Source organism: Tachyglossus aculeatus, chromosome 12 (assembly GCF_015852505.1).
Source record: "Tachyglossus aculeatus isolate mTacAcu1 chromosome 12, mTacAcu1.pri, whole genome shotgun sequence".
NCBI lineage: Eukaryota > Metazoa > Chordata > Mammalia > Monotremata > Tachyglossidae > Tachyglossus > Tachyglossus aculeatus.
The window spans coordinates 6,098,004-6,125,636 of NC_052077.1; the positions used below are offsets into that span (position 1 = coordinate 6,098,004).

The 27,633-nt window shown below is 47.9% G+C and overlaps 2 protein-coding genes and 1 long non-coding RNA gene across 5 annotated transcripts in view; 1 reads left to right on the forward strand and 2 right to left on the reverse strand.

Annotated features, from left to right (window-relative positions):
- CASP6 (caspase 6) lies at window positions 1-18,010 on the reverse strand. 3 transcript variants are annotated; one of them, XM_038755302.1, is made up of 7 exons: window positions 17,935-18,010; window positions 10,168-10,213; window positions 7,725-7,871; window positions 5,854-5,930; window positions 4,770-4,945; window positions 3,391-3,550; window positions 1-1,865 (listed from the first exon to the last, which is right to left on the reverse strand). In XM_038755302.1, exons 2-7 carry the CDS (start codon window positions 10,194-10,196, stop codon window positions 1,627-1,629), a joined length of 828 nt encoding a protein of 275 aa, XP_038611230.1. In that variant the 5' UTR covers window positions 10,197-10,213; window positions 17,935-18,010; the 3' UTR covers window positions 1-1,626. The 3 variants fall into 3 exon arrangements, with proteins under 3 accessions (XP_038611230.1, XP_038611231.1, XP_038611232.1); XM_038755303.1 differs by having other exon boundaries at window positions 10,168-10,210; window positions 17,935-17,981; XM_038755304.1 differs by lacking the exons at window positions 10,168-10,213; window positions 17,935-18,010 and having other exon boundaries at window positions 5,854-6,039; window positions 7,725-7,792.
- LOC119935812 lies at window positions 7,836-18,954 on the forward strand. The gene is made up of 4 exons (XR_005453450.1): window positions 7,836-8,022; window positions 10,125-10,256; window positions 15,314-15,401; window positions 18,893-18,954. It is a non-coding gene; the product is annotated as an uncharacterized LOC119935812 (long non-coding RNA).
- PLA2G12A (phospholipase A2 group XIIA) overlaps window positions 18,766-27,633 on the reverse strand; it is a 9,401-nt gene continuing 533 nt past the window's right edge. Inside the window, exons 2-5 of the mRNA XM_038755305.1 lie at window positions 24,920-24,996; window positions 22,840-23,005; window positions 20,145-20,310; window positions 18,766-19,129 (exon numbers count right to left, since the gene is read on the reverse strand). Of these exons, the coding sequence (XP_038611233.1) occupies window positions 20,192-20,310; window positions 22,840-23,005; window positions 24,920-24,996 (362 nt within the window). The 3' untranslated portion in view covers window positions 18,766-19,129; window positions 20,145-20,191. The remainder of the gene's footprint in view (window positions 19,130-20,144; window positions 20,311-22,839; window positions 23,006-24,919; window positions 24,997-27,633) is intronic.

Genomic DNA, 27,633 nt, shown 5'->3' on the forward strand with positions numbered 1-27,633 from the left:
TTCCACTGCCCAATCGATTTTTATTAGAAATGTGGGTGACTGAATCATTAAGTAAAAAAATGAAGTAAAAAAATGTAAATAACCTTTGCCAGCAAAGCTCCAAGAGGACATTGGTTCACATGCAAAACTCGTATTCGGTTAGTCTCAACAGAATTTAGTGCACAGGATTGTAGTAAACCATTTAGATCGATCGCAGTAAAAACGGCGATTTTTCCAAGTGGGACATTGAGTTAGGACTCCTCGACCTGCCTGAGGGAGCCACGGAAACTAGTCATTCCACTTTTGGTTTCTCAAGCATTGCTTTCCATTCTTTCATCTTAATATCCGGGTATGATGTGGCAAGCGTAGATGATCAAAGCAAAGATTATTTGGATATGTACATAGCGTAAATTATTTTTATTGTCTGCCTCCCCCTCTAGTCTGTAAGCTCCTTGTGGGCATATCTGTACTCTTCCCAAGCGCTTAGTACAGTGCTCTGCACACAGTAAGCACTCAAATACGATTGATTGATTTGATTGACCATTTGGTAAGTGATTCAGGAAGCTTGTCTCCTGCCTTTCTGCAGAGACATGCGCAGGCCAGGAATCAAATTTTTTGGTTAATCATGGTGTAAGAGGGATCACAGAGAGCCTTTAAGTGACACATAAGAGGAGCCTAAACTTTTGGCAAGTGAAAGCTTCATCCTATGAGCGACTTTACTCTGTGGATGAATAGAGGAATGTTTAAATGACGAGCAAAGCATGGGATTCCTTACAGCAAACAGCTAGGGCAAGACGGTGATACGCTCTGTAGCTCGCACAAAATATGACAGCAGTCTCTCACTTCACGTACTGGTGTAAGGAAACCCTTTCTTGTGTTCAACTAAAAATTTTAAGAAAAAACGTCAAGTAGAAAATCAGCCACTGTAAAAGGAGTGTGTACTAAATTCAAGTTCAGACAGCTAAGTCATTGTGGTTACCTGGGTGCCTCACTGGTGCACAATCAGTAATGACCTGTGGGATGACTTTTGGGGGACTGGACATACAGTAATGCTGGGTGTGCCAACATTCGTCTGTTGGTGGGCGGGGAATGTGTCTGTTTACTGTGGTACTCTCCCAAGCGCTTGGTACAGTGATAAGACTGAATCCAAAATGAATTTCTAAAGGGACCCCACCGTTTGTACAAACAGGGAGACCTGAGATGCAGAAGGGAGAATCCGCCGCCTGGTTCAGTTTGAAGCCCTCCCTGATGCCACCAGCTTTGTTTTAAGAGGTAGAAGGGTAGGGGACAACAACCCTGAGGAGGCCATCCAGCCCCAAACCGTCTTGTCCACCCCACATGAAAAGTTACTGCTCTCTCTGTGCATGTAAAACAGCCCCAGCTGATTTTTCCTCCCGAAAGAGAGTGTGTTTGTGTGTGTACTCTGTTGTACTATGCCCTGCACGCGGTAAGCACTCACTAAATACCACCGATCAGTTCTCTCCCTACTCCCTTAACTGTCTGGGGGTTCGAAACTATCCTACTTAATTTAAAAACACCACCACAAGGAGCACAAGATAAGCTTTAAACTAAGGACGTAAATTCCACAATGAGTTGTAGAACCTTTTGCAAAGCTTCCACGTTGAAAACATCCTCTTCCCCCACCCTTTACTGAGCTTTAGGAAGGAAATGCAACTTTTTAGTTAGCATTGAGGCGAAGCAAGGAATTTGCTTCTTTCCAATTGCCCTCGGGTTGTTGCAGAAATCCACCCTGCGGTAAGACACCTTCCTGTTCACCAAGGTGAGGAGTTCTGTGAACTCCAAAGAGGAGCCGTACCTTCCCAGCATCTCACACAGATCTTGAACGTACCAGGAGCCGTTGACGGTCTCACGGTGAGAATAGTAACCTAAAGGGAAATCCGGAGAGAAAAAAAAATGTAACCTGAAGTGGGCAATCTTTAAAACCGAGACCTCCGTCTTCATTTTCAAATCCGTCTTTAGTAGGCACTGCGCTAATTACAGATGACTGAGTTTTCAAGAGCTCATAAAGGCCGATACTTGAACGTTTCTCTAAAACTCTGGAAAAGTATTCTAGGGAAGATAACTTCTTTTTCCTTAGTAGGAAACAGGGTTTTAATTTGGAGAGAAGCTCACCCCACTCTTCCAGAACAAGGACCGCTCGAGACACGACGGCAACGACGCGGAGGGGAAAGACAGTAGGAGCACCGAGAGTTAAGGACCGGGACAAGAATGATCTAGAAGAGAGGAAATACGGGACGGCTGCTGACCCGGTAGGATCCCCTCCCCTCTGAGACCCTCCACCACTGTAGGTTGGGTGGTCCTGACGAACCTGTCGAGAGTACCGCTGTTTGACTCCACATGCCCCTGACCACGCTGGATAAAAAAGTGTCAAGAGGCCAGCTTAAGGGAAGTCCGAACTTCACTCTGCTGCTCGGATCGTTTTTGTACAGAAGCGTTCGGGACGTGTTTCCCCACTCCTCGAGAAACTCCAGTGGTTGTCCATCCACCTCCACGTCAAACAGAAGCTCCTCACCGTTGGCTTAAAAGCACTCCTATCTCACCTCCCTCCTCTCCTACTACAATCCAGCCTGCATGCTTTGCTCCTCGAAGGCCAACCTTCTCACTGGACCTCCGTCTCGCCGCCGACCTCTCGCTCACATCCTGCCTCTGGCCTGGAACCCCCTCCCTCTTCATATCTGGCCATCCTCAAATCCTTATTGAAGGCCCATCTCCTCCCAGAAGTCTTCCCTGACTAAGCCTCCCCCCTTCCTCTTCTCCCACTCCTTCAGCTCTCTGATCTCTGGCTCCCTTTACTCATCCCTGTATATATGTTTGTACATATTACTCTATTTATTTTACTTGTACCTATCCTATTTATTTTACTTTGTTAGTATGTTTGGTTTTGTTCTCTGTCTCCCCCTTCTAGACTGTGAGCCCACTGTTGGGTAGGGACTGTATATGTTGCCAACTTGTACTTCCCAAGCGCTTAGTACAGTGCTCTGCACACAGTAAGTGCTCAATAAATACAATTGATGGATTGATCCCCTCCTCCCAGCCCCACAGCATTTATGTACAGATCTGTAATTCATTTATATATATTAATGTCGGTCCCCCCCTCTAGACTGTAAGCCCGCTGTGGGCAGGCAATGTGTCTGTTTATTGTTGCACTGTACTTTCCCAAGCGCTTAGTAGAGTACACTCAATACATACGACTGGTTGACTGACCTAATCTCCGTAAGACAGAGGAGCTGGTGCGGACGAATTCATTCATTCATTCATTCAATCGTATTTATTGAGTGCTTACTGTGTGCAGGGCCCTGTACTAAGCGCTTGGGAAGTACAAGTCCGTAGAGACGAGGTGACCCAGTGACCTCTCCCACCCGCCCCAGCCCAGAAATGCTCATAGCAAACCTTCTGCGACGGAATAACACATGAGGAAGTCGGCTCCAGCCGGCAACGTGTAAACCGAGGCAGCGTCAACTTCCGTTTCATTTACGTCCTGCTCGCTCATCTTACTGTCTAGGACGTCCAGGGGCACAACTCCCACATCGTGTTCTTCTCCCCGACAGGCCTGATCCGCCAAACAGGAGGAAAAAAAGGAAGTTCCTTCATCGATCGGGGCTTTTTCGTCGCTTACAAAACCTCTCCACAAAGTCTGGCGCTGGTCACTTGAGGATTGGCTGTCTGATCCTCTAACCGCCGGGATTTAACTGAGCAGAGGGCCAAAAGGTCTGCTTTGAGGAAGACAACTGCCCATCATCTTTCATCTTTTCACCAAAAATACAGTTTCTCAAAGGACAGGGAGCTCTCCATAAGGCAAGCCTAGGCTCTGGCCCTAAAGAGGTTGGGAATCGTGATAACACCGATATGTGTTGGAGGAGACAGCAAGGTGCCGTGCTGGGAAAAGCACAGGACTCGTCCACTTACTTCACTCCATGACCTTGGGCACATCACTTAACCTTCCTGTGCCTCAGTTTCCTCGTCTGTCTGAGATAAGATCCGTTCTCTCCCTCCCTCTTAGACTGTGAACCTGATTCTCTTGTAGCAAGCTCAGTGCCTGGCACGTAGTCAGCACTTAATAAACGCCCTCCTCCCGATGACGCTTTCAGAAGAGAAACTTAAAACAGTTCTGAAGCGGCAAAAGCTTAGTGCTGGAAGTAACTGAAGACTCCACAGCTCTTACAACAAACAGCTACGACTGACTGTGGTTTAAGGAGCCAGAAGAGGCAGACGACTGCATGTTTACGGACAAAGTGTTTAAATATGCAAGAGATTCTCTGCCCAATCTCTCTCTCTCTCACACACACACACACAATATCTCACTGTAATCGTCAAACCAAAGAATGATTCCATACAAAATAGGGCTTAGTCTGAACATGCCAAGTTGGAGCTCTCAAACATTACCCAGGGCAAATTGGCAATCCTTGGCCTTTTCTGGGTGCTATCTTGAGCAGGGCTTAGACTTACTAGCACCTGCAAAAAATCCACAATTACTCCCCAAGGCTCCCGTGTAAAACCATAAGCTTGTTGTGAGCAGGAAATGGTTTCATGCTACACTGAATTCTCCCATGCACTTAGTACAGTGCTCTGCACACGGTAAGCGCTCAATAAATAGGACTAACTGTAATAGAGACACCATTCGTAGTCAGGCTGATTAACAACCATTTAAATTATCTTGTGGCTCGACTAAGATTTTCCAGCGTAAGACGTAACCGGTGTCTTTCCCACTCAGAACTGTATCTTTCGCAGACACCCAGATGGGGCCAAATTCCCAAACCGATGGGTCTTACCTGAAAGATAAATATCTTGGGCTTTCCTACCAAGCTCCGGCACTGGTCTCCCTTGAACATGCTCGTAATCTCTGGAATGTCAATTTTGCCGTCATAGGCGTAGACGTGGTTTCCTAGGCCGTGACTCAGGAATACGCACAAGAAGCAGTCGGCGTCTGCATGGTTAGAGCTGGATGCTGCCAGGAAAGACCGCAATGTGTCCAGGTGAGAATTCAGGAATGGTTCCCTTCCCGGGGGGGGGGCATTTTAAAACACACAGTCAACCTTTTCATAAAGAGGATGTCCCTAAGGGTGTCCATAACGTGTGCCTTTTTCCATGGTATTTGTTAAGCACTTAGGACGTGCCAGGCTACCGTACTAAGCACCGGGGTAGGGACGAGCTAATCGGGTCCAGGACACAGTCCATGTCCCACATGGGGCTCAGAGTCTTAATTCCCATTTTACAGTTGAGGGTACTGAGGCCCAGAGAAGTGAAATGACGTGCCTAAAGTTACCCAGTAGACAAGTGGTGGAGCTGGGACTAGAACCCAGTTCCTTCTGACTGCCAGCCCCATGCTTTTTCCATTAGGCCGTGCTGCCTCTCATTTTTGAGGGTGAAATTAGGTACCTCCACAGAGTTTATCATCATTTTGGCAGTAGACTTAGAGCAAAGGGGAGAAATAATACTACTAATAATGATATGGTATTTGCCCAGCACCGTGCTATGTACTGTGCTAGATACAAGACGTGAGGTGAGACACAGACTCTGTCCCACAAGGGGCTCACAGTCTAAGTACGAGAGAGAACAAGTATTTAATCCCCATTTTACAGATGAGGAAACGGGCCCAGAGCAGTTAGGTGACTTGCCCAAGATCATACAGCAGGCAAATGGTGGAGCAGGGATAAAAACCCAGATCCTCGAATTCCCGGGCCTGTGCCCTTTCGGGAGTAGCGGGAGTTCAGCGTGAAGAAGCGATAGTTACGCGGCAATTTAATAACGGTGCTCAAGAATACGGAAGGTTATTCAGAGAGTGAAACCAGCAGTTCTCTGGGTCTGCTGTGGGGAGAACAGAACCATGACCCACCCAAGGGAAAAATCACATACCCTCATGAATTTTCAGCATTACTTCTTCAGCTTTAAGATCATCAAAACACTTCACTTCAAATCCAAGAGCTGAAAGCCTGGTGATACAGGAAACCAAAGATCAGCTAATGTTCTTCTCGGTGATGCTGGAATTCTTTTACCTTGTCTCTTGGGATTAAATGAAGGAACTGAAGAGAATTAACGTAGCTAAAGGGGGAGAGAGACAGACAGAGAGAAAGAAAGGAAGGAAGGAAAGGTAAACATCACCACCAACACTGATCACAGCAATGTCATGGCTGTGTCATTTTTTAGATGTTCCCTTGCACTTAGTACATTGCTCTGCCCAAAGTAGCCTCAAGAATACTAACGGGGACTATGAGAAGATAGAGATCATTAAAGGCACGATTGGCTTTTTTTGTTTTTTTAAGAAAGATGCGTATGTCACCCAAGCTGCTACAGGTAGATTTTGTTCATCTGGAATGAGTTGGGCCTGAGCTCATTCTGGATTACAAGGACTTTCCATAAAAGCCAAACTTCAGTTAAATCGCCCCCAAAATGGGTGGGGAGTGTTACAGGACGGCAGGAGTCCGGGGCAAAGAAAATAAGAGAGATCTCAGATGCTGCTTTGTGAAGAAAAGGTGCCCAGGAGGAAAAAAAGAGAAGCGGCGTGGCTCAGTGGAAAGAGCGCGGGCTTGGGAGTCAGAGGTCATGGGTTCGAATCCCGCCTCCCCCACGTGTCTGCTGTGTGACCTTGGGCAAGTCACTTCACTTCTCTGGGCCTCAGTTCCCTCATCTGTAAATTGGGGATTAAGACTGTGAGCCCCACATGGGACAAGCTCATCTCCTTGTATTCCCCCCAGCGCTTAGAACAGTGCTTTGCACATAGTAAGCGCTTAACAAATACCAACATTATTATTATTATTATTATTTAAAAAAAAGACAGACATGGTGGTGTGCGTACACTAGGCACTAGCTACAGGTGTTGAAATTTGGTGGGAAGGCAGGAGAGTGAGAAGTTGATCAGTCCCTTTTTTTCAGGGGGGGTATCTGTTAAGAGCTTACTATGTGCCAGGCACTGTAATAATAATAATAATGCATTTATTAAGCACTTACTATGTACAAAGCACTGTTCTAAGTGCTGGAGCACTGTTCTAAGTGCTGGGAAGATACCAGCTAATCAAATTGGACACAGTCCATGTCCCACAGGGGGTTCGCAGTCTTAATCCCCATCCTCCAGATGAGGTAACAGGCAGAGACCAGTGGCAGAGCCGGGATTAGAACGCAGCTGTTGCCAACTTGTACTTCCCAAGCGCTTAGTACAGTGCTCTGCACACAATAAGCGCTCAATAAATACGATTGATTCATTGATTGATTCTGAATCCCAGGCCCCCGGCTCAATCCCACTAGATTACGATGTTTGTCAGGGTTCACAAAGTCGCAAGTCCAGGAGAGGAGCGGTTACCTCCCCGTTGAGGGATGGGGTGGGAGCGATGTTGAGCTGAGGAGGGTGTGTAGATAGAGCCCGTTTGCTACTTAATCAATCAGTCAATCAATCGCATTTATTGAGCGCTTACTGTGTGCAGAGCACTGTACTAAGCGCTTGGGAAGTACAAGTTGGCAACATACAGAGATAGTCCCTACCCAACAGTGGGCTCACAGTCTTAAAGATTTTGATTTCACTTACAGTAGAATGAAAGAGGGAGGACCCAGAGTCTCCACGCTAACAGTCTCTCTTCCTCGTTTCTCGGTGTTGGGCTTTTATCAGAGATCTTTCCTGAGGGTAAAACTAACCGTTGCTCGGTTATTTTAGCTCTTTTTATTGGCAACGTCGGATAAGGCCCCAGGATAGGATTTCCTACGTCATCGTTCAGATAAGAACCCACTCGACTCACCTGCGAGTTAGATTTTCTCGGTCCGCCCTGGTGCCGCGTCTTTCTGGCAGTTTCAACTGCCAGTAGAACCGCTCGTGATTGAAGATCAAAGCAACCCCTCTCCGCTTATACTCCATCTTGTATTTAGCCGCTGGATCCAGCGTTTCACTGTGGAGGCAGACACAGGAACAATTCTTTTTTCTATCTGAATTAACCAAGGAGAGCCTCTAGACCATAAACTCATTACGGGCAGGAAACACGTCTGCCAAATCTGTTATGGTGTACCCCTCGAAGCGTTTCGCACAGCGTTCTGCACACGGTAAGCACTCAATAAATAGGACTGATTGATTGAAACATGGAGCTGTTCCAAGAAAGATTAGCTCCTGGATGCCCACGGCCATTCTATGCAGGCTGAATTGGCCTCAGAACTGCCGGTTAACGTCCCGACCGGGACTTAGGTTGAAGGCCCGGATGCCCGCCTCATCATCCTCATTGAGGGTATTTATCGAGGGCTTACAGTATGCAGAGCGCTGTACTACGTGCTTGGGAAAGAATGCTACAAAAATACAGAACCCTGCCCCTGTGTGTCCAACATTAAAGTGTTGGACAAGACCCCTTGGGTGACATGTCTAAGGCAGCGAGCGGATAATACACCCGTCTCTCCTGGAGTTTGGCTTGGTAACTCAACACCAATAAAGGTGGAGCTTCAACCAGTTGAGAACTGTTGCTTAAACAGAAAACTCCTTTTACTGGGGCTAGCCTGCTGCATAAGTCATCACAGTTAAGCCGCTGAAGTTTAGTCCTTGAAGCCTTGAAATTAAGGAGTTCTGGTTTAACTACAAATCTCCTGGTTCGCCGGTTCCTCCTAAAATTCCTTTTTCTTGAGCTCGTCTTCCCTCCCAAACCCACTCCTCCATCCCAGTTGACCACGCCTTCCTCGACCCATTCCCTGATGCCAGCAACTTTGGCATTATCCTCGATTCCGCCCTCATTTCCTTTTTTTTTTTCCTTATTGGTATTAAGCGCTTACTATGTGCCAGGCACTAGGGTAGATACGACTTAATCAGATTGGACACAGTCCCTGTCCCACATCATCATCAGTCGTATTTATTGAGCGCTTACTATGTGCAGAGCACTGTACTAAGCGCTTGGGAAGTACAAATTGGCAACATATAGAGACAGTCCCTACCCAACAGTGGGCTCACAGTCTGGGGCTCAGTCTTAATCCCCAGTTTACAGATGAGGTAACTGAGGCCCAGAGACTGACTTTAGTCTCTGTTTCCCCTCCTAGATTGTAAAATCCTTGAGGGCAGGTCTCATGATCTAACTATTGTAATCTCCCAAGGGCTTAGTATAGTCTTCTGCATACATTAGGGGCTCAGTTAATGCTATTGATTCCACAGCCTCAGCAAAATGCATTCTGCCCCTTGCCAAGAAGGTGAAAATCCACATAATTAAAGGGAAAATTAATATTCTACACTCTGCCCATGGGCACTTACCAAAAGAGAGGTTTTTTAAAAAAAGCCCCATATTTTGGGGGGGTGTTGCTGTCTGTTTGCTGTTGTATTGTACTCTCCCAAGCACGCAGTACTAAGCACTAGATAAATACGACTAAATGAATGAATCTTTTCTAGTGTGTTAATATGATAAATAGTGAATAACAGTATCTAGATCTAGTGAAAGAAATTCCCGAATTATTTGAGACATTTTCATATACTAATTATTAGACTGAAGAGCCACTTATCCCCGACTACATCTCTATTTTTTGTTCATTTTTGACAGGTTTTAAAAATGAAATCTTTTCCTGGTTTATTTCTACTACTAATCCTGAAATTACCCATTCTCCAGATTATTTTCTCAGCTGTAAAACGATGTAAATTATTTTTAGACGTCTACTTCCTCTTTCTCCCTACACTCTCTAGACTGTAAATTCACTGTGGGCAGGGAACGTGACTACCATCTTTGTGGCATTTTCTCTCCCGAGTGACTGATAACAAATACCATCACTCAATATGCACAAAACCCCACTAAATACAAAGTACCAGCGACTGATCACTTTGGAAAGACAAACGTTTCAACATGGTGCAAGTAGCTTGTTTCAGACTAAAAATCCTGAAATCCATATGCCTAGAATTCAACAGTGGTAAACGCTGATAATCCTCACATCTTCAAGTGTTTATGGGCTCTAACTTTAAGGGTTAAAGTGCTTAGAACAGTGCTTGGCACATAGTAAGCGCTTAACAAATACCAAAATTATCATTATTAATAATAATAAAGGAAAAGAAATTGGATCCACGCTTTTGAGAGTGATACAGAGCTTGAAGCATAGACTTCCTGTGAATTTTACAGGACAACTAGATTCTTCATCGACTACACCGCGGCCTCTCTTCCCTTTCATGATCTAAACCCGTTTGCTTTCAGCACCACGAAGAGACAGAGCTTTATTAGCAAACGAACTTCTTACCGACTGTAAAAGCCATCGATTTCCATCATGTTTGCTTCACCACCTGCTTTAAAAAGAAAAGTTGGGAGATTCAAAACCGCTACTTAAAGGTAACAATCACTTCTCCTACACTTGCGCATCGGGATAAACAGAAAAAGATACAAAGGATGGAACACGGGATGCTCGTTTGATGGTGCGATATGATTTGTAATCAATCGTATTTACTGAGTGCTTGCTGAGCATCATCATCATCAATCGTATTTATTGAGCGCTTACTGTGTGCAGAGCACTGTACTAGGCGCTTGGGAAGTCCAAGTTGGCAACATAGAGAGACGGTCCCTACCCAACAGTGGGCTCGCAGTCTAAAAGGGGGAGACAGAGAACAAAACACTGTACTAAGCGCTTGGGAGAGCACACAGAATTAGCTGCCTTTAACGAGCTTACAGCCTAGAGGATTTGTTCTTAAATTGAGGAAAATGCTAACCAGGAATACAGTAATTTTTCGTCTTTTATGGGCTCTAAAGTCTCACGTTGAGGCCGGGGCTTAAACGGTTCCAGATGACGACTCTGTTCTGGACAGTGAACCCAGTAGACCCTGCCTATCTGCAATGCAAGAACAGGGATGAGGTTCAGGCCATCCAAACCTTCATCCCTTCATCGCTGTCAGGGAGTAAGTAGTTTGTCACTGTGACTTGACTTCCTGATTTGAGGTTTCTATTTTGGTTCCTCGGACTCTAAATGACAAACTGAGCTATTTCCTTACAGTTGTTGATGGCTGCTCAGAATATACCGTGAGCCCGCTGTGGGCAGGAATCGTCTCTGTGGCTGGAATCAATCAATCAATCAATCGTATTTATTGAGCGCTTACTATGTGCAGAGCACTGTACTAAGCGCTTGGGAAGTACAAATTGGCAACACATAGAGACAGTCCCTACCCAACAGTGGGCTCACAGTCTAAAAGGGGGAGACAGAGAACAGAACCAAACATACCAACCAAATAAAATAAATAGGATAGAAATGTACAAGTAAAATAAATAAATAGAGTAATAAATATGTGCTCTACACACAGTAAGCGCTCAATAAATAAGGTTGAATAAGTATAAGGGCCCAGGTAGTTGGCTGGGGTAAGAGCTCACACACCTCTCACTCTTAGGATGTGCGTAGTGGAGGCGGCGTCTGCCACATTGGTGCTTTCGGAGATTCAACCGCGGAGAGAATTTACAATTCTGTTTTGCGTGAATTTTTTTTTAACTTTAATGCACACTGTCTAGTCAGCCAGAAGTTCCAGTAGTTAGCCTTTTGATTGTTCCAAATATTATAATCGGAGCAAGCTAGGAAAATACTACAGAAGTGACTTCTGGTTGGGAGAGTCTAACCAAAATGGCTCTAAATCTCATTCATTCATTCAATCGTATTTATTTATTGAGCGCTTACTGTGTGCAGAGCACTGTACTGGGCGCTTGGGAAGTCCAAGTTGGCAACATATAGAGACGGTCCCTACCCAACAGCGGGCTCACAGTCTCGAAGTGACTTCTAGAAGTGACTTCCTTATGGTTTCTCTAAATCTCATCCATTCATTCAATCGTATTTATTTATTGAGCGCTTACTGTGTGCAGAGCACTGTACTAATGAATCAATCAATCGTATTTATTGAGCGCTTACTGTGTGCAGAGCACTGTACTAAGCGCTTGGGAAGTCCAAGTTGGCAACATATAGAGGCGGTCCCTACCCAACAGTGGGCTCACAGTCTCGAAGTGACTTCTAGAAGCGACTTCCTTATGGTTTCTCTAAATCTCATTCATTCATTCAATCGTATTTATTGAGCGCTTATTGTGTGCAGAGCACTGTACTAAGCGCTTGGGAAGTCCAAGTTGGCAACATATAGAGACGGTTCCTACCCAACAGCGGGCTCACAGTCTAGAAGGACTCAATCTTAGAAAAGGACTAAGACTTTTCTAAATCTGTCACAGTAGGAGACCAGTACAGCACCAGCGCTGCTGACACACGAGCTGTGAGAGTCAGCGGATGGCACCTCCCCTTCTTTCCCTTTCCTTCTCTTCCACGCGTCAACCCCACCTGGTTACAGAAGCGGGGTGCCACGTTGCCCCCTCCACCAGGCAGTAGCGCCCATGAGGGAGACAATAATAATAATAATAATAATAACAATGGCACTTACTATGTGCAAAGCCCTGTTCTAAGCGCTGGGGAGGTTACAAGGTGATCAGGTTGTCCCGTGGGGGGCTCACAGTCTTCATCCCCATTTTAAAGATGAGGTCACTGAGGCACAGAGAAGTTACGTATATATGTATATGTATGTATATATGTTTGTACGTATTTATTACTCTATTTTACTTGTACATATCTATTCTATTTATTTTATTTTGTTAATGTGTTTGGTTTTGTTCTCTGTCTCCCCCTTCTAGACTGTGAGCCCGCTGTTGTGTAGGGACTGTCTCTATGTGTTGCCAACTTGTATTTTCCAAGCGCTTAGTACAGTGCTCTGCACACAGTAAGCGCTCAATAAATACGATTGAATGGATGAATTACTCTATTTTACTTCTACAGATCTACTCTATTTATTTTATTTTGTTAATATGTTTTGTTTTGTTGTCTGTCTCCCCCTTCTAGACTGTGAGCCCGCTGTTGGGTAGGGACCGTCTCTATACGTTGCCGACTTGTACTTCCCAAGCGCTTAGTACAGTGCTCTGCACACAGTAAGCGCTCAACAAATACGACTGAATGAATGAATTACTCTATTTTACTTGTCCATATCTATTCTATTTATTCTATTTTGTTAATATGTTTGGTTTTGTTCTCTGTCTCCCCCTTCCAGACTGTGAGCCCACTGTTGGGTAGAGACCGTCTCTAGACGTTGCCGACTTGTACTTCCCAAGCGCTTAGTACAGTGCTCTGCACCCAGTAAGCGCTCAATAAATACGATTGAATGAATGGCTCCAGATCAACTTGGGTGTTTGCATGTTAGTTTGTCGCCGGGCTCCTTAGGGTTTTATTCTGGATCTCCTCCCTGTATTTGGTATATTAATCAACGAGCTGAATGGGGAATTAGCTTAGCCATCAAGTATCATTCATTCAATCGTATTTATCGAGCGCTCACTGTGTGCAGAGCACTGTACCGAGCGCTCGGGAAGTACAAAGTCGGCGGCAACTTATAGAGACGGTCCCTACCCAACAACAGGAGAAGCAGCGTGGCTCAGCGGAAAGAGCCCGGGCTTTGGAGTCAGAGGTCATGGGTTCAAATCCCGGCTCCGCCAATTGTCAGCTGGGTGACTTTGGGCAAGTCACTTCACTTCTCTGGGCCTCAGTGACCTCATCTGTAAAATGGGGATGAAGACTGTGAGCCCCCCGGGGGACAGCCTGAGCACCTTGTAACCTCCCCAGTGCTTACAGCAGTGCTCCGCACATAGTAAGCGCTTAATAAATGTCATCATCATTATTATTATTATTATTAACGGGCTGACAGTCTAGAAGGGGGGAGACAGACGACAAAGCAGAACATGTAGACAGGTTTCAAAATGAATCAATCGATCAATCGTATTTATTGAGCGCTTACTGTGTGCAGAGCACTGTACTAAGCGCTTGGGAAGTACAAGTCGGCAACACATAGAGACAGTCCCTACTCAAAAGCGGGCTCACAGTCTAGAAGGGGCTGTTAAAACGTTAAAGCCTCACGTGGGACAGGGACTGTGTCTGACCTGATTAACTTGCATCTACCCCAGTGCACATCATCATCAATCGTATTTATTGAGCGCTTACTATGTGCAGAGCACTTTACTAAGCGCTTGGGAAGTACAAATTGGCAACATATAGAGACAGTCCCTACCCAACAGCGGGCTCACAGTCTAAAAGTAAGGTGCACATAGTAAGCACCCAATAAATACCATAAGTATTATCATCGTTAAAGGGGGAGGGGGTCCTTGTAGACCCCAGCTCATCACGGCGGATGGGCACGGCCCCCTCGGCTCTACCCTCAGCGCTTAGAACAGTGCTTTGCACATAGTAAGAGCTTAACAAATGCAATTATTATTATTATCATTACCAGAAGCCACCAGGGCAACTAGCCAGGACGCTGCTTATGAGAACAAAGGAAAAGCTGAGACTTTAAGACCCAATTAAACCACAGCCCAAGGTAAATATTTACCCCCATCCCTTATCAGTGCCAATAAGGGATCTTTCTAAGCAAAGGCCATGGCTGCCAAGGCTATAACTAGGGTAGTGTAAGCACAAAGTCGAGGGAATGGAAAAAAAAAAAAAACCATAGTCATTCAATCGTATTTATTGAGCGCTTACTGTGTGCAGAGCACTGTACTAAGTGTTTGGGAAGTCCAAGTTGGCAACATATAGAGCCGGTCTCTACCCAACAGTGGGCTCACAGTCTAGAAGTGGGAGACAAAACCAAACATATTAACAAAATAAAATAAATAGAATAGACACGTACAAGTAAAATAGAGTAATAAATACATACAAACATATATATATAGATATATATATAGATATATATATACTTCTCTGTGCCTCAGTGACCTCATCTGTAAAATGGGAATGAAGACTGTGAGCCCCCCACGGGACAACCTGATCACCTTGTAACCTCCCCAGCGCTTAGAACCCCGCTTTGCACATAGTAAGTGCCATGGTTATTATCATCTCCCCCATGGGCGCTACTGCCTGGTGGAGGGGGCAACGTGGCACCCCGCTTCTGTAACCAGGTGGGGTTGACGCGTGGAAGAGAAGGAAAGGGAAAGAAGGGAAGGTGCCATCCGCTGACTCTCACAGCTCGCGTGTCAGCAGCGCTGGTGCTGTACTGGTCTCCTACCGCGACGGCCCGTGACAGACTTGGAAAAGTCTTAGTCCTTTTCTAAGATTGAGTCCTTCTAGACCGTGAGTCCGCTGTTGGGTAGGGACCGTCTCTATACGTTGCCAGCTTGGACTTCCCAAGCGCTTAGTACAGTGCTCTGCACACAGTAAGCGCTCAATACGACTGCATGAATAAATGAACGAACGAATGAAAGAAAATGACCGTTCTCCCCTGCATTTAGACTGTGCGCCCTTTGCGGGCCAGAGTCCGTGTCAGACCGGATTGTCTTGTATCTAGCCCAGTGTGTAGCCCATAGGAAGCGCATCATTATTCTTATTATGATTATTATTATAGGTCACAGACTACCAAAACAGCCCAATGTGGGAATGGATCTGCGGAAGGGCGGGTCGGAAGGCGGTCCCGGCCCTGGATGTTTTAAAGGGTGAGTGATGGTCTGACCCCTGGGTGGGATGGGGGGGGTGGGAGATGGGAGGGATGGTGGAGAGGATAGGGGGGATGGGGAAAGATTGGGAGGGACAATGGGGAGGATAAGAGGGGTGGGGGAAAGATTGGGAGGGATAATGGGGAGGATGAGGGGAAAGATTTGGGGGATGGGAGGGATAATGGGAAGGATGGGGGGATGGGGGAAGATTGGGAGGGATAATGGGGAGGATAAGGGGGATGGGGGAAGATTGGGAGGGATAATGGGGAGGATAAGGGGGATGGGAGGAAGATTTGGGGGATGGGAAGGATAATGGGGAGGATGGGGGCGATGGGGGAAGATTGGGAGGGATAATGGCGAGGATAAGGGGGATGGGGAAGATTGGGAGGGATAACGGGGAGGATAAGAGGGATGGGGGAAGATTTGGGGGATGGGAGTGATAATGTGGAGGATGGGGGGAAGATTTGGGGGATGGAAGGGATAATGGGGAGGATGGGGGGATGGGGGAAGATTGGGAGGGATAATGGGGAGGACAAGGGGGATGGGGGAAGATTGGGAGGGATAATGGGGAGGACAAGGGGGATGATGGGGGTGGGGGGAAGATATGGAGGATGGGAGGGATAATGGGGGGGATGGGGGAAGATTTGGGAGATGGAAGGGATAATGGGGAGGATGGGAGGATGGGGGAAGATTGGGAGGGTTAATGGGGAGGATGGGGGAAGATTGGGAGGATAAGGGGGATGATGGGGGTGGGGGGAAGATATGGAGGATGGGAGGGATAATGGGGAGGATGGGATGGGGGAAAATATGGGGGGTGGGGGGCGATAATGGGGAGGATGGGGGGACATATGGGGGATGGGGGAAGATATGGGTTTGGGGGATAATGGGGGGGATGGAGGGGATTATGGGGAGGATAGGGATGGGAAAGAGGGTTCTCAAATGAGTTGGGCCCAGCCTTCCAGCCCCCAGTGGGTGTGGGGTCTGTTGTGCTGTGTGCCTGAGGTGTGTGCTGTGTGCTGTGAGAAGCAGCGTGGCGTATTGGCCACAGCCCGGGCCTGGGGGTCCGAAGGTCATGAGTTCTAATCCTGGCTCTGCCACGTGTCTGCCGTGTGACCTTGGACAAGTCACTTCCCTTCTCTGGGCCTCAGTGACCTCCTCGGGAAAAACGGGGGTAAGGGCTGTGAGTCCCATGTCGGGCATGGACTGTGTCCAAAGCGATGAGTTTGTATTAATAACAGTGATGATGGTGGTGGCATTTGTTAGGTGCTTGCTTTAATAATAATAATGATGGCATTTATTAAGCGCTTACTATGTGCCAAGCACTGTTCTAATAATGATGATGATGATGATGGCATTTATTAAGCGCTTACTATGTGCAAAGCACAGTTCTAAGCTATGGGGGGGGATACAAGGTGATGAGGTGGTCCCACGGAGGGGGGGGGGGGGGCTTACAGTCTTCATCCCCATTTTATAGATGAGGGAACTGAGGCCCAGAGAGGTGAAGTGACTTGCCCAAAATCACACAGCTGACAAGTGGCGGAGCCGGGATTCGAACCCATGAAGCCCGGGCTCTTTCCACTGAGCCACGCTGCTTCTCTAAGCTCTGGGGAGGTTACAAGGTGATGACGTTGTCCCACGGGGGGCTCACAGTCTGCACCCCCATTTTACAGATGAGGGAACTGAGGCCCAGAGAAGTGAAGTGACTTGCCCAGAGTCACACAGCCGACAAGTGGCAGAGGAGGGATATGAACCCATGACCTCTGACTCTTTTCCACTGAGCCACGCTGCTTTGTGCCAGGCCAAGCGCCGGGGTAGGTAGAAGCTAATGGGGTTGAGCCCCCTCCAAGGGGCTCGCAGTCCCCATCCCCGTTTTACAGAGGGGGAAACTGAGGCCCGGAGAAGTGGGGCGGCTTTGGCCTGTGGTCTCCCAGCCCCGTCGGCGCTCAGAGCAGTGCTTGGCGCAGAGTGACCTTGGACAAGTCACTTTCCTTCTCTGGGCCTCAGTGACCTCCTCGGGAAAAACGGTGCAAGCGGTATAGGAAGCGCATAACAAATAGCATTTTTTTTAAAAAAAACCTGTATCTCCCCCAGCACTGTTTGACACATAGCAAGTGAGAAGCAGCGTGGCTCAGTGGAAAGAGCCCGGGCTTTGGAGTCAGAGGTCATGGGTTCGAATCCCGGCTCCGCCACATCATCATCAATCGTATTTATTGAGCTCTTACTGTGTGCTGAGCACTGTACTAAGCGCTTGGGAAGTACAAGTTGGCAACATAGAGAGACAGTCCCTACCCAACAGTGGGCTCACAGTCTAAAAGCAGTCTAAATGTCTGCTGTGTGACCTTGGGCAAGTCACTTCACTTCTCGGAGCCTCAGTTCCCTCATCTGTAAGATGGGGGTGAAGACTGTGAGCCCCCCCGTGGGACAACCTGATCACCTTGTATTCCCCCCCCCCCCGCGCTTAGAACAGTGCTCTGCACATAGTAAGCGCTTAACAAAGGCCATAATAACAATAATAATAATAATAATAGTGTACCTGCCGGGAAGGCGTCGCGGAGGAGGAGGAGGTGTCTGCGGTGGAGGGCGTCGTCCCCGCCGCCGCAGGGGGGCGCTCCAGGGCTCGCCATCACGCCCCGCCCACACACCCTCTGGCCACGCCCCCTCCCGTCGACGCGCATGCGCCGCTCACTCCGCTGGCCCCGCCCCTCATCGCGCATGCGCTGCTCCCTCCTCCGCTGGCCCCGCCCCCGTCCGGGCCGCGCACGGACGCCCGTTGGCCCCGCCCCTCTCCGCGCATGCGCCGCTCCCTCCTCCCCCCTCTCCGTTGGCCCCGCTCCCTCCCCTGGCCCCGCCCACTCTCCCCCGCCCCTCCCCCGCGCGTGCGCCGCTCCCTCCTCCCGCCCCAGGTCCCGCTCCCGCCGCGCATGCGCGGCTCCTTTCTTCCTCCCGCCCCGCCCCTCGCCGCGCATGCGCCGCTCCTTTCTTCCTCCCGCCCCGCCCCTCGCCGCGCATGCGCCGCTCCCTCCCCCCCCCCATTGACCCCACCCCTAGCCAGCCCCACTTAGTAATAATAATAATAATAATGGTGGTATTTGTTAAGCGCTTACTATGTGCACTGTTCTAAGCGCTGGGGGGGGGGAGGGCTACAAGGTGATCAGGGTGTCCCACTTGGGGCTCACAGTCTTCACCCCCATTTTACAGATGAGGGAACTGAGGCCCAGAGAAGTGAAGTGACCTGCCCAAAGTCACACAGCTGACAAGTGGCGGAGCCGGGATTCGAACCCATGACCAAGTCCTTTCTTTAATCAGATGTGAGTACACCCAGGGAGGAAGCAAACCACAATAAGAGGGCCAGGCCCTAAGATGGCACAAATGCAAACTGGTCCGCATACCACGAACGGCTTTAATTAACTCGAGTTTTCACCTGAAATTACAATTTTTACAAATCCCAAATCAATTATAAAACCAAAAACAACTTTTTTTCCCATTTTTAGATGCCTCCGTGCGAGGCATATTTGGAAAAACGTATCTGCCACAGGAGAAGCGGTTAGCAAGGTTCACAAGTGGCTGCGCTTCAGCATCTTGAAAGGTCACGAGGGCCACATGGAACACGTTCCCGGATTTCCTAAGATTTAGTCGGAAAGTTATCACCCAAATGCAGAGCCGCTGACGCTTCCAATCTGATAAAAGATCCGGGATGTGCACTGCCCACTGGAAGTCAGCGTCTCAACCTGGTTGGGTTATTTAGAAGCGAGGACTGGCTTGATTATCATGCTGAATATACCCAACAGGAACAATCATTCGTGTGCGTTCTATCGATTTGGGAAACAAACTCAATCCTTCATCAAAAAATAGTCCAAGCAAAAAGTGCAAACATATGAGATTTTATCATAAAATAGAATACATCTCTTAAAAAAAAACACCTTTTTCTCTATTGCCAAAAGTTAACCTGAACCCCCACATCTGACCAGATTTCTCCGCAAATACAGCTTCAAAATCCCCCACTATGTAATGGCATTTCCCTCTTTATGGAGCTTATTTCCGCTGGCTTCCCTGGCTCTTTTCCTCCCAGCCAGTCACAGTAGCACGGAGCTTTAAGGCATCTGTAAACCTGAGACGGAAAGAATTCATTTCCACAGGGTGCTTCCAACTCCTCCAGGGACTCTTGGACACAAACGGCAACGACTGCATTACGGAAAACCTCTCGGGGACCGTCTCCAAGATGACCAGTCAAGAAAAGTAAGGCCACTCTGGGCTTCAACAGAATGTCAGTTCTCCATTGTCTTGTCTTGTCTTCACCGGGGTCCCTTTGAGATCATTAAATGAGCACTTTGGTGCTAATGGGACACCCACAAAGACGAACAGAAAAGCTGCCGATTAGATATAAAGAAGGAATGCCTAGAAAACACGATGGGCCTTTTTTTATAGAATCTTTATCATCTTAGTGCTTAAAGGCTTCTGTGATTCTTAAATCCTACCATTACCTCTCTGAGCCTCGGCCTCCTGGTCTATAAAGCAGCAGTACTACTGTCCTATCTTGTCTTATGCCGTCGAGTCGTCTCTGACCCATAGCGACGCCACGGACACATCTCTCCCAGAACGCCCCACCTCCATCTGCGATCGCTCTGGTAGTGTACCCGTAGAGTTTTTTTGGTGAAAATACAAAAGTGGTTTACCATCGCCTCCTTCCAGACAGTCAACTCGAGTCTCCGCCCTCGACTCTCTCCCATGCCGCGGAGGTCATACCTCCTTCTCCGTCCTCCTCCGCATTTGACTGCCGTGGTCATCTTCTTTTAAAGGTCGGTCTTTGGTTCGGCGAGACACGTACAGGCGGCTCTTTGGCTGTCCAGGTAGGGCTTGCAGCCTAAGTGTATCACGCCATCAAACAAAAGCTCCATAGTCGATTCGCATGCTGCAAGAGAAGGAAGCGGGATGACAGAAGGCACACCCGTGGCGAAGCAGAACAGAGAGACAGGCAACCGGGATGAGTTTCCTTGAGTGCAGTTTGTGTCGTCCTCTTAAAAGGTGGGTGTGCTGGGGGACGGACGGGCTCTGTGTACTCTCTTTGTAGTGTATACGCAAACACACACACACGCACCATTTCTCCCAGCCCTGTGCCACGCTCTACCCCCGCAGGTCCAACCTGTCGGGCAAATCCACCCTAGTTCCCAACCAATGTTCTATGTGAAACACGTAGTGAAAACCCATTCTCTGGTGGAACTGAGCGGGTCAAGGGCCAGTTGACCTGGTGACCCAAAAGTCCCCTCCCCGCAACACCAAGGCCAACAAAACGTGTTTAACTCAGTGTGTGTCCTGTCCACACAGAAGCCCTGCTGTTTGTCACACAGTAAGATCACAGCAATTCATTTTCAGAAGCTGCGGTGTTTCCTGTTTTAAATACACAACCACAACGATTATAGTAATAATATTTATATGCTTGTACCGAGCACTCTACTGATAAATGGGGTAGATACAACATAATCGGGACCGACACAGTCCCTGACCCACACGTGGGGTTAACACAGTCTAAGTAGGGGAACAGGCACTAAATCCCCGTTTTACAGATGAGAAAATGGTGACCCCGAGAAGTTAAGTGCTTTGCCCCAGGTCACACAGCAGGCAAGTGGCAGGACTGGATTCGAATCCAGGTCCTGTGACTCCCACACTGGTGCTCTTTCCACCGGGCCACACTGCTTCTCATGTGCCCCCAGCACAATGATGGAAAAATACACACAGTACATGATTGTCAAACTACTGAGAAGTGAAACAGGACCTCAAGGGCTGGAATATTTGCCAAGATGGAACACTAGATTTTGTAAAACATTAAACAGACAGTCCTGGATTTAATAAAACACCAGGTTTCATAAAACATTAAATAAGTACTTTAAAAAAAATAGGTAAAATACAGCACATTGGATAAGTTTGTTTGATATAGCCTATCAGGATACATGGTCAAAAGTTGTTCACGGCTGATTACTGGCTTTCAGTTTTCAAATTCTAGGATTATTATGGGAAAACATACATGTAGTATGTTTAGTAGTGTTTAATACAGTGCTCTGCACACAGTACACGCTCAATATTATTGAATGATTCCATAAGACTGTAAGCTCTTCAAAGCAGGAATCATATCTTACAGTTCTGTTGTATTCTTCTGAGCACTTATTACAAGGCTCTTCACAAGTAGACTTTCGATAAATATTTACTGAACGACTGAAAAGACATAACCTGTCGACTCTAAGAAAAACACCACAAGGGAGGCTATTACAAAACCAAAGGCAACTCTGGGGTGAAAGAAAAGATGGAGGCTTAAAGAAGCAGCATGGCTCAGTGGAAAGAGCCCGGGGTTGGGAGTCAGAGGTCATGGATTCTAATCCCGGCTCCGCCACTTGTCAGCTGTGTGACTGTGGGCAAGTCGCTTCACTTCTCTGTGCCTCAGTGACCTCATCTGTAAAATGGGGATGAAGACTGTGAGCCCCATGTGGGACAACCTGATCACCTTGTATCCTCCCCAGTGCTTAGAACAGTGCTTGGCACATAGTAAGCGCTTAACAAATGCCATCATTTTTTCATTTCATTGACAAGGAATGCCATGTGCTGATAAGGTTGAAGCATTAAACAGTACCCTGCAAAATACATCCCTTGTTTCATCGATAAAGTTGGGCTATACTGGGAATGGGTAAGTGTTCTCTTATCTGTCCTTTATTTTAGCGTCTGTCCGCTCCTCTAGACTGTGAGTTCCTTGAGGAGCCTGAGAGTGTCTTCCCATCTTACCGTACTGAACTCTCTCAAGCGCTTGCAACAGTGACTGATATCAAATCAATCCTCATCTGCTTTCACTCTGTCCTCTCCTCCGCCCGGTAACAACACTCCTCCATCTTCATTGACTACTGGGCCGTGTTGTCGGTGCCAGTTACTTCAGACTTTCCACTCCGTCCTCCAATCCCCTATATCCCCTTGCTTCCCCCATCTCTCGCTCCTAATGACCTGGCCGGGTACTTCATCGAGAAAATTAAAACCATTGGGCGTGATCTCCCTAAAATCCCTCCTGCTCCTCTCCAGTCCTTCCCTCTTCCTGCCCCCTCTGTGACTTTCCCTCGCTTCCCAGCCGTATCTTCTAGGTGGCTCCCACCTCCTCTCAAATTCTCTCTGCTCACCTGCCCCTCTGATACCCCCCTCCCTCAATCAATTGTATTTATTAAGCCCTCGCTGTGCGCGGAGCACTGAACTTAGCACTTGGGAAAGTACGATACGCTGCAGTTGGTACAACTCTGCTCCCTCCTCTATTCCCTCCCCGACTGCCATCTTTAATGGCTCGCTTTCCAATGGTTCTTTCACCCACGTCTCCCCCGGACTAGAGCGAGTTGTGTACTCCTCTCCTCCCCTTGGCTCTTCAACCCAGGCGTGGGCCGGAGATGCCCTCCCCTGCCCTCTCCGTCCTTACCTTGCAGGTTCTGGGAGAGTCCCAGCGTCTTCTGTACCTCCCGGCAGATCTTGGAGAGGCAGACCTGGAACTCCTCGTCGCAGTCACCCTTGCTTCTGCCACAGGTGTCGTAGCATCGGTCGTGATGGTTGCAGCATCGAGTCACCGAGGGGATGCCCACGTCAAACTGCGGGCAAAGGATTTCAGAGCGGTGAGAGGGCCGGCCACCTGCCTGTCTCTCCCCGCTCGACGGTACCACTCAGCAGGAAGCTGGGGGGAGATACCCCAATGGTCAGGCCTTAGAGACAGGTGCCAAATCATCATCATCATCATCAATCGTATTTATTGAGCACTTACTATGTGCAGAGCACTGTACTAAGCGCTTGGGAAATACAAATTGGCAACACATAGAGACAGTCCCTACCCAACCGTGGGCTCACAGTATAAAAGGGATATGTGGGTTTGGAGGTTATTTTCCAAGTTTTCTCGCCGACAGAATTATAGACCCGGTATTTTCATTGCATGTCATGGTTTTATTAGCACAGAGCACAATCACTAGTTGTTATAGTGGATTACTAAGTCTTATAAAAATGTTATTGGAATTATTCCTGGGCTGAGCGACACAGCTTCCTCACATCCTGACTTGAAATTTAGCTTTCATCCACAGGGGATAAAGAGAGAATGTATATTGATGCACCGTGAATCACCGGTTAAATATGACGTCCGATTAGGTTGTAAGGATGGAATAACAATTTGTATTGAACACAAACATTTTTCATAATTATGTTGCCTGCAGGGGTTATCACCTGCCCTAATTTGATCTGATTTCTCCATCAATGGTCTTTACTGAGCGCTTACTGTGTGCCCAGCACCACACTAAGCGCCTAGGAGAGTATCACGGAGCAAGCAGACGTTATTCCTGCCCTCGGGGAGCTTACAGTCTATTGCTTTCGACCTGCAAAACGTCTCTCCCGCTCACAGTTACCACCCTGTCTTCCTTCATCGTTTCCTAATGTTTTCTTCGCTCCTGCCAGGGAAGAGACGTGCTCCTTGGCCTCCACTATGGCAGCAGAATACGCCGTTGGGAAGAAAAGCTAACTTGTCAGCAGAATATTTGCCCAAGAGTACTTTTTGATTGATTCCTTTGGACTAGCTCTCTTACCTATCAATGGTATTTTTTTTACATGCTGAGTACTGTACTAAGCGCTTGGGAGAGTCCATCTGAACAAAGTTGGTAGACAACATTCCCTGTCCACAACGAGCTAGTCTACCTGCAGTCTCTTTACAATTTTACAAAAATGCTTAATGGTGGTGACGGAGCGTTCTCCCAAGATCAGGGGACGAGCTCGGGCCCGATCGATCAACGGAATTTACCGAGCGCTTCCAGGGCGCACAGCCCTGTAGTAAGCGCTTGGGAGAGTCTAATACCGTCGGTAGGCACGATCCCTGCCCTTAAGGAGCTGACCGTCGTAGGTCTGAGATTTTAGGGCTGCGAAACTGGGCAGAGAAAGGGACTGGATTGACTCACATTCGCTCTGGTCCCTGCCCTTGGTGTCCCCTTTGGGGCAAGGAGCGCAGACCACTGGGAAAAATAATAATGGTATGTGTTAAGCGCTTACTACGTGCCAGGCACTGTGGTTCACCAGGGGTTGAACAGGCCCGAGAGCCACTGCTGGACCAGGCGACCCCGGGCACCACTACTTTGCAATCGGGCCAGAAGCCGCCACCAGTTGAAGTATGAGTCTAATTAGGAATCATAAAGGGTCCGGGTTCTGATGCTGGCTCCGCCGCTCGTCTGCTGTGTGACCTCGGGTGGGTCGCTTCACTTCTCTGTGCCTCAGTTTCCTCCTCTGTCAAACGCATTCAGTCGTTCAGTCGTATTTATTGAGTGCTTACTGTGTGCGGAGCAACGTACTACGCGTTTGCGAGAACACAACAAAGACACATTCCCTGCCCACAACGAGCTTAGAGTATGTGAGCGCCATGTGGGACAGGGACTGTGCCCAACCAGATTAGCTTGCATCTACCCTAGCACTTAGTAGAGTGCCTAACGCACAGTAAGCTCTTAAATACCATTTTAAAAAAATACGACAGTACTTACATTAACACCAAATAATGGTGATCCACATCCATTTGGAGGGGAAGGTTTATAACCGTAGCGAGGGAAAGGCTTAGAGCCTAAAAAACATGAAGCCAGCCCTTTAGTACAAATAAAGTGTTTTACAATTATGGAGTTAAAAGCCCTCAGAATTGATTAATCACAAAACATACAGTACCTGCACTAAACCATTCAATAAATCAGTCGTATTTATTAAGCAAGCCCGGGCTCCTTCCACTGAGCCACACTGCTTCTCACAAATAATAATGATGGTATTTGTTAAGCGCTTACTATGTGCGACGCCCTGTCCTAAGCGCTGGGGAGGATACGAGGTGATCAGGTTGTCCCACGTGGGGCTCACAGTCTTAATCCCCATTTTACAGATGAGGTCACTGAGGCACAGAGAAGTGACTTGCCCAAGGTCACACAGCTGACAGGTAGCGGAGCCAGGATTAGAACCCACGACCTCTGGCTCCCAAGCCCAGGCTCTTGCCACTAAACCATGCTGCTTCTCCATCTCATCCAGCGTTTAGAACAGTGCTTGGCACATAGTAAATGCTTAAAAAATGGGAAGCAGTGTGGCTTAGTGGAAGGAGCCCAGGCTTGGGAGTCAGAGGTCGTGGGTTCTAATCCCGGCTCTGCCACTTGTCAGCTGTGTGACTTTGGGCAAGTCACTTCACTTCTCTGAGCCTCAGTTCCCTCATCTGTCCAATGGGGATGAAGACTGTGAGCCCCCCGTGGGGCAACCTGATCACCTTGTATATCGTGGTGTGGCTCAGTGGAAAGAGCCTGGGCTTTGGAGTCAGAGGTCATGGGTTCGAATCCTGACTCTGCCAATTGTCAGCTGTGTGACTTTGGGCAAGTCACTTCACTTCTCTGGGCCTCAGTTCCCTCATCTGTCAAATGGGGATGAAGACTGTGAGCCCCCCGTGGGGCAACCTGATCACCTTGTATATCGTGGCGTGGCTCAGTGGAAAGAGCCTGGGCTTTGGAGTCAGAGGTCATGGGTTCGAATCCCGACTCTGCCAATTGTCAGCTGTGTGACTTTGGGCAAGTCACTTCACTTCTCTGGGCCTCAGTTCCCTCATCTGTCAAATGGGGATGAAGACTGTGAGCCCCCCGTGGGGCAACCTGATCACCTTGTATATCGCGGCATGGCTCAGTGGAAAGAGCCTGGGCTTTGGAGTCAGAGGTCATGGGTTCGAATCCCGACTCTGCCAATTGTCAGTTGTGTGACTTTGGGCAAGTCACTTCACTTCTCTGGGCCTCAGTTCCCTCATCTGTCAAATGGGGATTAAGACTGTGAGCCCCTTGGGACAACCTGATCACCTTGTAACCTCCCCAGTGTTTACAGCAGTGCTCCGCACATAGTAAGCACTTAATAAATGCCATTATATATATATATATATATATATATATATCGCAGTGCTTAGAACAGTGCTTGTCACAGAGTAAGCACTTAATGATGATGGTGACGATCATAACGGCATTTGTTAAGCGCTTAGATTTCCCCTCAATGCAACCACCTAATTTCGGTGATTTTCTGTGCATTCATTCAATCGTATTTATTAAGCGCTTCCTGTTGTGCAGAGCACTGGACTAAGCACTGGGAAAGTACAATTGGGCAAAAGAGACAGTCCCTACCCAACAACGGGCTCACAGTCTAGATGGGGGAGACGGACCAAAAACCAAGTTTAGGGAGATAAAGGGAATATTTTGAAGTTTACCTTCTAATCCATTGGATTATTTTAAGACTTTTTTAAGCGCTTGCCATGTGGCAGGGATTGTACTAAACGCCATGGTTATTGTGATTATGATGACTATCATTACCATTATGATGATGATTATTACATAGTACCAAGAGCGGGATGTGTGTGTTCATTCAATCGTATTTATTGAGCGCTTACTGTGTGCACAGCACTGTACTAAGCGCTTGGGAAGTACAAGTTGGCAACATCTAGAGACGGTCCCTACCCAACAGCGGGCTCACAGTCTAGAAGTGTGCAGGGGGCAGGTTACCGGAAAGAGCCCGGGCTTGGGAGTCAGAGGCCATGGGTTCTAATCCCGGCAACGCCACTTTAATTCATTCATTCAGTCGTATTTATTGAGCAATTACTGTGTGCAGAGCACTGTACTACGCGCTTGGGAAGTCCAAGTTGGCATCATAGAGAGACGGTCCCTACCCAACAGTGGGCTCACAGTCTAGAAGGGGGAGACAGAGGACAAAACCAAACAAACTAACAAAATAAAATAAATAGGATAGATATGGACAAGTAAAATAAATAATCCCCATTTTACAGGTGAGGTAACTGAGGCCCAGAGTGACTTGCCCAAAGTCACACTTAGAACAGTGCTTGGCCCCTAGTAAGTGCTTAATAAGTGCCACTATTATTATTATTATGATGATGATGAATCTCCGGGCCTCAGTTGCCTCATCTGCCAAATGGGGATGAAGACAGGGACGGCCTGATGGGCTTGTATCCCCCCCCCCCCCCTGCAGCGCTTAGTACAGGGCTTGGCACTCCGGGCCTCAGTTGCCTCATCTGCCAAATGGGGATGAAGACAGGGACGGCCTGATGGCCTTGTATCCCCCCCCCCGCAGCGCTTAGTACTGGGTTTGGCACATAGTAAGCGCTTACCAAATGCCCTATTATTGTCATTATTATTAGGGCTACGGTTATTATTACCACACGGGCGCTTACCAAATGCCCTCACTA

What these genes read in the sequence shown, in the direction of transcription:
- CASP6 (XM_038755302.1), bottom strand. Translation starts at nt 10,196, where the DNA reads ATGATGGAAATCGATGGCTTTTACAGTCG. An exon ending in CGAGAAAATCTAACTCGCAG is followed by an intron (nt 5,931 to 7,724) that starts GTGAGTCGAGTG and finishes CTGTATCACCAG; the next exon opens with GCTTTCAGCTCTTGGATTTG. An exon ending in CCAAGATATTTATCTTTCAG is followed by an intron (nt 3,551 to 4,769) that starts GTAAGACCCATC and finishes TTGGCGGATCAG; the next exon opens with GCCTGTCGGGGAGAAGAACA.